Genomic DNA, 12,894 nt, shown 5'->3' with positions numbered 1-12,894 from the left:
TGATATGAATGTTTTGGACAGATACAGATCAGTGAGCAAGACTAAAATATAATTTTGCGATATTCAAGCCCCGGAGCTATTTACAGAAAAATTGAATTCGGGTTGGCAAGTTTGGGTAAGATTTTGCGTGAAGGTAGTGATTCGAAACAAACGGTTATCGTTGAACTGAATTTATGGGTGGAAAATGCTTTATGACTTGGCTTTCGCAATAAGCGAAAAATGGGTGAAAATTAAGGTCAACGTTTACCACAGTAGATCTAAACGCTGGCAGCAGTGGTTTCGGTTTCTATCAACAAGCGTCGTAGTGGAAAGAATGAATGATTTGCAGCTGATCAAAAAATTTAAAAAATATGAGAAAGGAAATTGGAAACAGGTACATGCAAAAACATGCGAAAAGATAAACAAAATAGGGAAAGCCGGAGGAGAGATGGCAAATGAAAGTTTGAATTTGGAAAAAAGGAAAATTGAAGCAAAAATAGAAAATAAAAAGGGTTTTGGGAAATAGGAGCTGGACACGGAAAAATGAAATGGTAAATGACGATAATGTGAAGAGTGGAATAAGAAAATGTATAAGTGAAATAAGGAAGTGAAGTGAAGACTAGAGATGGAAAAGGGAATGGAAAGCGGGAAAGAAAAAGAAAAATAAGCAAGGGAATGGAGCATGTTCAAATGTAATGAGAAAATGCAATGAAAAAACAGTTGAGGGAACATCAGAAATAGAAATTAGTACAGGTTATAAGAAACGGATATGAAATTGGGTAAGAAAAATGAAAACAATTGAATAGGTGAATGAAACAGTAAGCTTAAAACTGAAACTAATATATCGTGCAAGTTGGAAGCGATTTGTAAGAATAATAAATACTCTGCAGAATTGAAAGGAAAAATTTTGTTTTTCTCTATTTACTGATTGTGCTAAGACGCTCTACAAAGAATCAAGAGCATAGAGAAATTAGAAATAAAAGTCTAAAAAAGGAATTGAGGAATTTAAAATAATGAGAAAGAGGAATTGAAAATCAGAAATGGAAATAGAAAAGGTAAACAAAAATAAAATAAACTGAAAAATAAAAATAGAACGGAAATTGGAGGAAAAAATTGGAAAAGGTAATGTTGAATTGCGACTAAAAACGAAGCTCTTGCATTTTTTGCAATCTATACCTATAAAAATGGATTTCTGTCTGTCCGTATGTTCTTTATAGAATCGAAAACTACTGAACCGATCGGCGTGAAAATTTGCACGTAGGGGGTTTTGGGGCCGGGAAAGGTTCTTATGATGGTTAGAGACCCCCCCCCCCACCAAGAGGGGGGAGGGCTCCCACACAAATCTATATCTATAAAAATGGATTTCTGTCTGTCTGCCCGTATGATCCTTATAGAATCGAAAACTACTGAACCGATCGGTGTGAAAATTTGCATGTAGGGGGCTTTGGGGTCGGGGAAGGTTCTTATGATGGTTAGAGATGGTATGTTCTCCCATACGAATGAAATTCAAATTTCTGCATAAGTCGAGAACTAATCAAACAAATGGAACGAAATTTGGCAAGTGGGTGTTTCAGGAGACAAGATTCTTTTCTATGGTGCATTGAGACTCCTCCCCTCTTTAGGAGGGGAATTATGACACCTCCCCGCTTTAGGAGGGGGGCTCCTATACAAATGAAATACAAATTTCCACATAACTCTAGAACTAATCAAGCAAATGGAATATGGTAAAAGTAAAATGGTAAAAGGAGGAAAGAAAGAAAAAAAGAAAAAGTAAAAAGAAAGAAGTAAGATGAATAAGAAAAGGAAAGTAGGAAGATAAAAAACTGCCCAGTTGGCTTCGAGGTACAAGCAGGTGGTTCTATGTTCTAATCTCGGCTGGGTGGTACTGCTAGTTAGACTCAGAAGGTCCTTGCATTTGCCCCGTAATTGTCTAACAATCGGCTGCGAAATCTGTTGATAAAAAAGGGCCAAATCTTTGAAAGACGTTTAAACCCATGAAAGAAACAGAAAAACAAAAGTAACGGTAATCTTTTCAATAGACGAAGAGGAATAGTAGAAGAAAGTAATAAAACAAAGGTATTAATAGTATCTACAGGACGTGATAAGATGCGAAGGTGAAAGAGCGGTAAACTAGGAAACGGAAGATCATTGAAGCAGCACTTATTGAGTTTGTATAATGGTTCTCTTTACCCAAGCTGGGGGATCCGCTGATTTTTATCGAAGAGGGAATGAAACAAGCTATAGCGGGAGCCAAGCCAATTGTAACCGAATTTGAACCCAGCTTTTCACCCAGGCCCTGTGGGTCACAGATTTTGTCGAACCTTTGAACCACACCGGATTGGATAAAAAGGAAACTTTCTAGAACCCCCTTATTAAGCGTACATCGTATTGCAAACAATGCCAACACTGGCAGTTTGAGTTACTTTTGGACACACATTGTGCCCCTTTTTATCTATTTTAGTCAACCACCGAATTAGTAACTAGAAGTAGAAAAGTAACTGAGAAATGTAACTGATTTACTAAGAAAATAGGTAGAAAAGGATAAGAAGAAAAGGGTTTAGTATTCTAATTTATTAGTTAGAAGACATAAAGTAGAAAGAAAAAAGCAAGAACAGAAAAGTTAGAATAGAAAAGTAAGATAAGAAAAGAAAGACGAAAACAGTTAGATAAAGTGAGAAGAAAACAGTTAGATAAAAAAGTAGGAAGACAAAAGTAAGAAGAAAAGAGTGAGAAAAATAGTAAAATGAAAAGGTAAGATAACAAAATAAGAAGAAAAGAGTAAGGAAAAAAGCAGGAAGAAACAATTAGGAAGGGAAGAAAATAAATAAGAAACAAGAAACAAGAAACAAGAAACAAGAAACAAGAAACAAGAAACAAGAAACAAGAAACAAGAAACAAGAAACAAGAAACAAGAAACAAGAAACAAGAAACAAGAAACAAGAAACAAGAAACAAGAAACAAGAAACAAGAAACAAGAAACAAGAAACAAGAAACAAGAAACAAGAAACAAGAAACAAGAAACAAGAAACAATAAACAAGAAACAAGAAACAAGAAACAAGAAACAAGAAACAAGAAACAAGAAACAAGAAACAAGAAACAAGAAACAAGAAACAAGAAACAAGAAACAAGAAACAAGAAACAAGAAACAAGAAACAAGAAACAAGAAACAAGAAACAAGAAACAAGAAACAAGAAACAAGAAACAATAAACAAGAAACAAGAAACAAGAAACAAGAAACAAGAAACAAGAAACAAGAAACAAGAAACAAGAAACAAGAAACAAGAAACAAGAAACAAGAAACAAGAAACAAGAAACAAGAAACAATAAACAAGAAACAAGAAACAAGAAACAAGAAACAAGAAACAAGAAACAAGAAACAAGAAACAATAAACAAGAAACAAGAAACAAGAAACAAGAAACAAGAAACAAGAAACAAGAAACAAGAAACAAGAAACAAGAAACAAGAAACAAGAAACAAGAAACAAGAAACAAGAAACAAGAAACAAGAAACAAGAAACAAGAAACAAGAAACAAGAAACAAGAAACAAGAAACAAGAAACAAGAAACAAGAAACAAGAAACAAGAAACAAGAAACAAGAAACAAGAAACAAGAAACAAGAAACAAGAAACAAGAAACAAGAAACAAGAAACAAGAAACAAGAAACAAGAAACAAGAAACAAGAAACAAGAAACAAGAAACAAGAAACAAGAAACAAGAAACAAGAAACAAGCAACAAGAAACAAAAAACAAGCAACAAGAAAGATGAAAGATGAAAGATGAAAGATGAAAGATGAAAGATGAAAGATGAAAGATGAAAGATAAAAGATGAAAGATGAAAGATGAAAGATGAAAGATGAAAGATGAAAGATGAAAGATGAAAGATGAAAGATGAAAGATGAAAGATGAAAGATGAAAGATGAAAGATGAAAGATGAAAGATGAAAGATGAAAGATGAAAGATGAAAGATGAAAGATGAAAGATGAAAGATGAAAGATGAAAGATGAAAGATGAAAGATGAAAGATGAAAGATGAAAGATGAAAGATGAAAGATGAAAGATGAAAGATGAAAGATGAAAGATGAAAGATGAAAGATGAAAGATGAAAGATGAAAGATGAAAGATGAAAGATGAAAGATGAAAGATGAAAGATGACAGAAAAGATTCAAAGTGAAATATTGAAAAGAAGAGTACTTAGCACGATTATCAAACGGTAACTGTGGAGGAAATGTCTCAGATCTTTTCTTTTGTCTTATTTCAAAAAATAATTCGGTTTATAGTTGCAGAAGCTTTAGCAGTCCTTGTTTTGTCCAAGATAGGACTTATGGTCGACTGACATAACCGTGGAAAAGATGTCGTTCTTGAATATATGTCGGTTGCCTTCCCAAGTAACCAGTAAGCACTAAACACTAGTCCTTTGACAACATTGTATAAGCATGCAGAACTATGATTAAAAGCTTATTTTTCTTTATATACTTCTGTAGAACTCACATAATGCAAAAAAGGCGAAATAGCGGGTTATTAAAATGCTACGCCACAAGCATTCAATAAACATTACTAGTGTTTGTTTGAGGCTTAATCGAAACGTCACTTTGTCTACATTACCGACGTATCGAAACAGTATCGACGTCATATCGTTTGCTTGTTAAGGAAAATAAAAATAGATTTGGTCGGGATTAAAAAAACTAAAAGAGCAAGTAATTTTTTTTGCTGCATCTCAAGGGGAGCAGGATAAACAGAACCATTTTTTGAAATGCTGAATAATGTTACCATCTAGACAGGGGCTCGAACCGGGAGTTAGTCATGCAACCTGATTCGTTTCCTTACACCTTTGCTACCTAAACCATAGCGGACGTGATTGAGTGAGTTGATATTAGTCGTATTTAAATCATATTCCCTCTCATATCATAGCTACTTGTCCTGTATTACCAGTAGGGTAGAAAAAGACGGCAACCGTCAGGTGGAAGAGGACACAAATAGTGGCCGAAGAATAGCAAAATAAGAAGTCAAGTACAAGCCGTTTATCGACACTTACGGCTCGTTTTAATGCAATTGACTAAATGCATTATATTGTTACGTTATATGCGCATATATTGCTTTCTTTAATGCTGATTTACGTTAATGCTTCTATGCATCAACAATGTTAATATACGTTTTATAAGCATTAATATTGCTTATATACAAAAGTTTGGCACTAGGGATGCAGAATTATTTTCAATATACGGTTTTGGATTACCGCTTATGGTTACTTGGGTTACGGGATATGTCTAGATCAAGTTGGTCATCCAGTACTAAGCGGTTTCATTTCTAAGCGTCTTTTTCATTTGATAAGGTACTATATTTAATGTCAACTTTCATTACAAATTGTGTTGAAATGTTCTTTGATCAAAAACATTTACTGTTTAGCAAAGTATATTGAAATATCTAAGATATACGATTTTGTTTAGGTATAGCCTGCAATGTGTAGGTATTATGATTAAATTTTGAAAATATTTTATGAATAATATAAACTGATTTGATCTTCGAGTTTTCATTAATGCATTTTGCTCTGCATAAAATAGAAATACCAATCAGCAGAAAACGTTTGAAATGCTTCCACACTTTGTAGAGGATAGTCATACTATCGAAGATTCAAAAGTAGAAGGTTTAGTAATGCTCTATGGTGTGGTGAGCAAGATCTGAGCACAGAGCCACAGAAACAATAAAATTTTATTTCAATTGAGTACTCAAAGTAACAGCTGCTCTCTTATTGTTTAAAATCCCTTTAAAATAATAAAACGAACAAACAACGTTAACATTCATTTACAGTGGTTGGTCCTCGTGCCATATGGAACATTGCAAAGCATAATGCAACCATGAAGACAAGCGAATACGCGGACCTTACTGACTTCCAGCGAGACCTTTGTTGTAGTCGAATGTGTAATTGATGGGGACGCATCATGATTGATGATGATTGCCGTCGATATCGTCGTAAATCCGGTTTATGTGCAGATCCTCGCTCGGTCCGAAAGCGGGCATCCTTGCTCCGTACAATCAATGGTAAATAATACAATGATTTATTTCGTATTCAGCCATTCACAGACGGAAATGGACTCAGCCTCGTCTGTGCCTGTAGATGAATTATAATTACGGTCGGTCTGGTGTGTGCGGCAGTTTTGCTCACATATATTACAATCAGAATGTTACGATATGCTAAGGTTTAATTGGATTGAGTTTTGATAGATTAAATTTTCAATTACATAAAGTTTTTAAAGTCTGGCTCCTTGTTAAATAACATTACTGTAATTCAATGCCGATATATTTAATTGGCAATTATCTCATGAGAAATACATGGAACTTGCAACCGTACCGGAAACAAATTACCGATGTTCGATGACGACGTTCACATCGTTCCACATAATATAGTTCAGTATTTGTTCATCTTTATCATCAGGCAAGACAAATTATTTAACATTAACCCAATAACACTTAAGATTTGTCTCACTCTTCAGAGCCACATGTAAAATACGTAACGTTCACTTGCATTGGGAAGGACGATATCTGCCGTGGTCCGTTCGAGAAATTGCATTCACTTACCGCTCATAAAATTATAAATCACAGGATTGACAGCACTATTGGCATAGCACAGCCAGTGCGAGAACAGCGACAGGACTGCCACAATGTCACTCTGGTTGATGTCGAATGTATATCTGAAACGAAACGAAGTGGAAAGGATGAAATGTCGAATGCAGCAGGAAGTTAAAAGTGTAGCTTTTTTGGCAGAGAGTTAAAATTTGATTTTTACTTTGACCTAGTGTAGCCACATTGTATGTCAAACCGGTACTATAATTGAAGTTTTAATGAATTTAGGTTACCGGCATAAATCAAGGACCAGTTGAGTCCAAGGCAACATCGGTAGCAAGTGTGAAAAGCGTGATTGAATTTATTTTGAAGCGAAAAGGTAATTGGATTCCTATTGGTCATTTGGTTGACAGCAAATTATTCGGAAAACAAATTTGCGGTGGATCCGAAGCGGATGATCGGATGATACAGTTGATGGAGAGTTCTGGCATTTAAGTGAGCGTTTTCGATTAGTTATCAAATGCCACGTAAATCATCACCGAATTTCGAGTGACCGATATCAGGGAATTCATTCCACCTCAGGGTAAGGACCAGAAACCAAGGGATGAAACTTTAAACGTTTTTATGTAGTTTGAATGACATAAGATAAACTAACTTCAACCAACTTCAATGACAATTCAAAAGTTCACGAATATGATAAATAACAATACTTTTCTGCAGCGGCTTCTACCATATAATAATATTCACTTTTTGCCATTTTTGTTTTGTCACCATTATTCACCGTGGAAATAGGATCACACTCAACTTGTATAATTAAAATTCCTCTCAGCATACGTGAAATAGGACAAAAGCTAAACTTAATTTTAACTGTCAAGCTCGGAAGGATTATCTGCTCTGGTGATGTACTATTAGCAGCATTGTTAGTAATCCGACGCCGTAGCTTGGACAGCAAGTTTGTAATCGCTCAAAAGGCCTATAAAGGAAGTGGATAATGGGGACATTACTCTCCCTGTCATCAGTCGTTTGGTAGAGGGCGCACAAGTTTTTGGGCGAGCCTTGCGGCTAAAAAGGGGATTATTTTCTTGGGCAAAGATACTTTTTCGGAGATAAAATGAATTCAAATTCATCCACTTCTTCTCCAGGAGTGACTCTACCGAATCTTCCCAAACCAGCAAGATGAGACGGTAAAGCATTTGCAGAACCGTGGCAACAATAAGCAACAAAGGATCCGACTCGGCAACGTTGGTGGGACAGCAGTGTACATAGCTTAAAGGCATTTTTCATAGAAATCTTCCCAAAAACAAATTTATGTTTCTACGGTACAGCTTTGCAGGTCAGTAATTGTGAAATCCTCAATTAAATTTTGTGGATTTAATTGTTGTCCCGGGGCATTGCAGAATAATAATTGTGAGAAGTATTTTTCAAGGCCGCGGATTATGTTATTTTAGTAAAGTTGCTTCATATTCTCACTTTGCTAAACGATATTAATTCTTTTTTACATTTTTTGGACGAAAATAACACAAACGTTCAATCATGTTATATAAAAACGTCACCTATTTCATGCATTGATGTCGGTCACACCTGCGTCAGGGTGAAGCAGCACCCGCTCCCACGCGTTGAAGCTGCTCGTTATCTTCGCCTTTCGTCCTTGGCAAATCATTAGATGCGTTGAAGGTTTTTAAATTTGTGTTCTCCTAGCCTTGGGGGCTTCACGCAGCAGATTTCAAACGGAGTACTCTTGTAATGTAATGTGCGCCACGGGGAAAATGTCAGCAATAATTTTCTTCCGTTTTTTGTATATTATTCGTAGTATCATAGTGTAATGCTTTGTAACATCCACAGTTTCCCTGATAGTACCACGATAAAAAGTGATTTCCTCCTAAGAGGATTCCTTCACAAAAACCATGAAAGAAGAATTAAGATCTTCAGTATCTTACTACATTCATTCTGTCGAACATACCGTTCACTTGTTACAAATTGGTGATTGTTCATGGTAAAGAAGCTTATGTATTACAATCTTTTGTCTTTGTCCTGTTTTCGTCATCGCGTCATAAACAATGGAGTTGGTTTGTTGTGCCACCAACAAGTGAGAGCAACCGAGCTCGGTTACAGTTTCAAGCATTTTCTTGCTAGGTATCGTGTTCGTTACAAAATTCTACAAAGAAAAACTCACCTAGCTACGTTGAGCATATGCACCGGAAAGTAGCATCCGGCAAACATGATGACCACGGCCACCAGCATTTTGGCAGCTTTCCGGCGGGCCCGTAACTGCCCCATGGTGCTGGTGTTGCCGACGCAGTTCAACGTCGACCGGGTGCTGTGGACTGAGGAAAATAATAAAATCAGAAAAAATAGCAATAGTTGTTTACTTTAAATATTGGATTTATTTTAAAATAAGCTAAAATAAAACAGTTGTACACTGTTACACAGTGGAATAAATTTTTGTTTTTACGGTAAAGCTGTATTCCTGTTCGGGCAATTAAAATTATCTGCCGGATCTGATTAATTGATGAAACGATTAATTGGGCAAAAATTTTACATTTAAAATTGACTAATTAAATTTACATAATAAAAAATGTTTTCGATTTTCTCACCGTTTGCACGAAATTTCGATGATGAACGTGTGGATGAACATGAAACAAACAGCAAGTGACAGACAATTTTCCAAATTGCATTTCGCGAGAAAAATTATGAAGAATATGAGGAGGCTTTGAGTTGATTTTGAAATGCACTTTTCGGTTAAATCAGGCCGCAATGAGCACTCTGAGAGAATCACCATCGCAATGAAGACACAGAAGTTTGGTGGATATATATATAATACTGGTTGAGTCCGAATCTTACGATCCGGAATATATGAATGTCTGTTCGAAAACTGCGGATACATTCCATTGGCCAGCGTTTGCAAAGATGTTTAAAGTTTAAATGTTAGTACTTTGAGTCATAGCCGGAAACTGAAACAAATAGTTTTTATGCTCGCATTGGATTTTATTTAACTGAATAAAGACATTATCTCCACAGTGCTAATTCTATAGGTGGGCAAAATGGCTCTTCTGTGTGAGTGGCTCTGAACCGTCCATTGCCTGCCGATTCATATGGTCGGTGTTAAGTTAAACAGAGTGGCAAAATTCTGACTTCGAGAAAAACGCATTCAAAGTTTACTGCGTTCGAAATCATCTTATAAATCTGACTGTTTGTAACATTTATGTAGTCTGATTAGAGTAAAATGTTGCTGTCAATTAGTCATTTTTTAAAATTTTGCGACTTGGTCCGGTCTGATTTATGATATGATATGATATCGCGACAAGCAATCGAGTTGTGCAGGCGAGCCGAGCAATCGAATCAATCAGTCGAGTGAAGCAGTTGAGTCGAGCAGTCAAATCAAGCAGTCCTGTCGAGCAGCTAAATCAAGCTGTTCAGTCAAGCAGTCCAGTCGAGCATTCCAGTCGAACAGTTTAATCGAGCAGTAGAATCAAGTCGTCAGTTGAGTCGAGCTGTCAGGTCAAGCAGTTAAATCGAGTAGTTCACCCGAGTAGTTGAATCGAGTAATCAGGTTGAGCAGTTGAGTCGAGCAGCCGATTCAAACAGTTCAACCGAGTAGTTGAGTCAAGCAGTTGAGCAGAGTAGTTCAGTCGAGCAGTTGATATCGCGACAAGCAATCGAGTTGTGCAGGCGAGTCGAGCAATCGAATCAATCAGTCGAGTTAAGCAGTTGGGTCGAGTAGTCGAGGTGAACAGTTGAGTCGAGCAGTCAAATCAAGCAGTCCAGTCGAGCAGTTAAAACAAGATGTTGAATCAAGCAGTCCAGTCAAGCAGTCCTGTCGAGCAGTTGAATCTAACAGTCCAGTCGAGCAGTTTAATCGAGCAGTTGGGTCGAGTAGTAATTCGAGCAGTCGGGTGGAGTAGTATGTCGAGCAGTCGGGTGGAGTAGTATGTCGAGCAGATGCGTCAAGCACTCGAATCGAGTAGTTAAGTCGAGTAGTCCGCTCGAGCAGTTAAATCGAGCTGTTCAATCAAGCAGTCAAGTTGATCTGTCCAATCAAGCAATTGAGTCGAGCAGTCGAATCGAACAGTTCAGTCGAGCAGTTCAGTTGAGCAGTCCAGCCGGGTAATCAAATCGAGCAGTTTAATCGACCAGTCCAGTCAAGCAGTTTAGTCAACCAGTTAAGCAATCGAGCAGTCCAGCAGTCGACCAGTGAGGTGACTGTGAATATAACCCATTGCTACGAAAGCATGATGTCCTGTCAGCAGCCTGTTTTTAGTCTATACCTATAAATAAGGATTTCTGTCTGTCTGTCTGTCTGTCTGTCTGTCTGTCTGTCTGTCTGTCTGTCTGTCCGTATGTTCCTTATAGAATCGTAAACTACTGAACCAGCCCGCATGAAAATATGCATGTAGAGGTTTTTTGGGGCCAGGAAAGGTTTTAGTGATGGTTAGAAACCCCTCCCCCCATTAAAAGGGGGGGCTCCGATACAAATGAAACACAAATTTCTCCATAACTCGACAACTAATCAAGCAAATAGAACAAAATTTGGCATGTGGGTGTTTTCGATGACAAGAATTTATTCTATGGTAAATTGAGACCCCTCCCCTCTTTATAAGGGGAATTATAACTCCTCTCCTCTTTAAAAGGGGGGGCTTCCATACAAATTTCCTCATAACTCGAGAACTAATCACACAAATGGAACCAAATTTGGCATGTGAAGGTTTTCGAGGGCAAGAATATTTTCTATAGTAAATTAGGACCCCTCCCCACTTTAAGAGGGGGGGCTCCTGTACCAAAGAAACACAATTTTCCTCATAACTCGAGAAGTAATTAAGCAAATGGAACCAAATTTGGCATGTGGGTGTTTTTGGAGACAAAAATTTTTTCTATGATGAATTGGGACCCCTACCCGTTTTAGGAGGGGGGGATCCTATACACATGAAATACAAATTTCCTCATAACTGAAGAACTAATCAAGCAAATGGAACAAAATTTAGCATGTGAAAAATTTTGAGGGCAAGAATATTTTCTATGGTGAATTAGGACCCATCCCAACTTTAAAAGGGGGGGCTCTTATACAAACGAAATACAAATTACCTCATAACTCGAGAACTAATCAAGCAAATGGAACAAAATTTGGCATGTGGGAGTTTTTGGAGACATTATTTTTTTCTATGATGAATTGAAACCCCTCCCCACTTTAGGAAGGGGGGCTCCTATACAAAGGAAATGCAAATTTCCTCACAACTCGAGAATTAATCAAGCAAATGGAACCAAATTTGGCATGTGCAAGTTTTCTAGGGCATGAATATATTCTATAGTGAATTAGAACCCCTCCCCACTTTAAGAGGGGGGGCTCCTATACAAACGAAATACAAGTTTCCTCATAACTCGAGAACTAATCAAGCAAATGGAACCAAATTTGGCATGTGAAAGTTTTCGAGCGCAAGAATATTTTCTATGGTGAATTGAGACCACTCCCAACTTTAAGAGGGGGGGCTCCTATACAAACGAAATACTAATTTCCTCATAACTCGAGAACTAATCAAGCAAATGGAACCAAATTTGGCACGTGGGTGTTTTTGGAGACAAAAATTTTTTCTATGATGGATCGGGACCCCTACCCACTTTAGGAGGGGGGGCTCCTATACAAATGAAATTCAAATTTCCTCATAACTCGAGAACTAATCAAGCAAATAGAACCAAATTGGGCATGTGGAGGTTTTTGGAGGCAAAAATATTTTCTATGGTGAATTAGGACCCCTCCCAACTTTAAGGGGGGGTGCTTCTACACAAATGAAATACAAATTTCCTCATAATTCGAGAACTAATCAAGCAAATGGAACCATATTTGGCATGTGGGTGTTTTTGGAGGCAACCATTTTTCTATGATGAATTAGGACTCTTACCTTTTTAAGAGGGGGGGCTCTCATACAAACGAAATACAAATTTCCTCATAACTCTAGAACTAATCAAGCAAATGGAACCAAATTTATCATGTTGGTGTTTTTGTAGGCAAGAATATTTTCTATGGTATATTTTCTATGGATTTACCCACTTTAAGAGGGGGGGGGGGGCTCCTATACAAATGAAAAATAAATTTCCTCATAACTCGAGAACTAATCAATCGAATGGAACCAAATTTGGCATGTGGGAGTTTTAGATGGCAGAAATTTTTTCTATGGTGAATTACGACCCCTTCCCCTTTTAAGAGTTCCTTATAACTTGAGAACTAATCAAGCAAATGGAACCAAATTTGGCATGTGGGAGATTTTGGAGTCTTGAATTTATTTTACGATAGTTAGAGACCTCTCACCCCTGTGGTAGGGGGATGTGGACTCTCATACAAATAAAACAGAAATTTTTGCGAAACT

At 37.0% G+C, this 12,894-nt stretch overlaps 1 protein-coding gene across 1 annotated transcript in view; it reads right to left on the bottom strand.

The window, feature by feature from the left end:
* LOC128735582 (orexin receptor type 2-like) overlaps positions 1 to 12,894 on the bottom strand; it is a 137,394-nt gene that overhangs the window by 10,152 nt on the left and 114,348 nt on the right. Inside the window, exons 6-7 of the mRNA XM_053830064.1 lie at positions 8,712 to 8,862; positions 6,554 to 6,666 (exon numbers count right to left, since the gene is read on the bottom strand). Coding sequence (XP_053686039.1) covers positions 6,554 to 6,666; positions 8,712 to 8,862 — 264 coding nt within the window. The remainder of the gene's footprint in view (positions 1 to 6,553; positions 6,667 to 8,711; positions 8,863 to 12,894) is intronic.

Source organism: Sabethes cyaneus, chromosome 2 (genome assembly GCF_943734655.1).
Source record: "Sabethes cyaneus chromosome 2, idSabCyanKW18_F2, whole genome shotgun sequence".
In the NCBI taxonomy this organism is placed as follows: domain Eukaryota; kingdom Metazoa; phylum Arthropoda; class Insecta; order Diptera; family Culicidae; genus Sabethes; species Sabethes cyaneus.
Note: the sequence above shows the minus strand (reverse complement) of the source record. Positions and strands in the feature narration are given on the sequence as shown.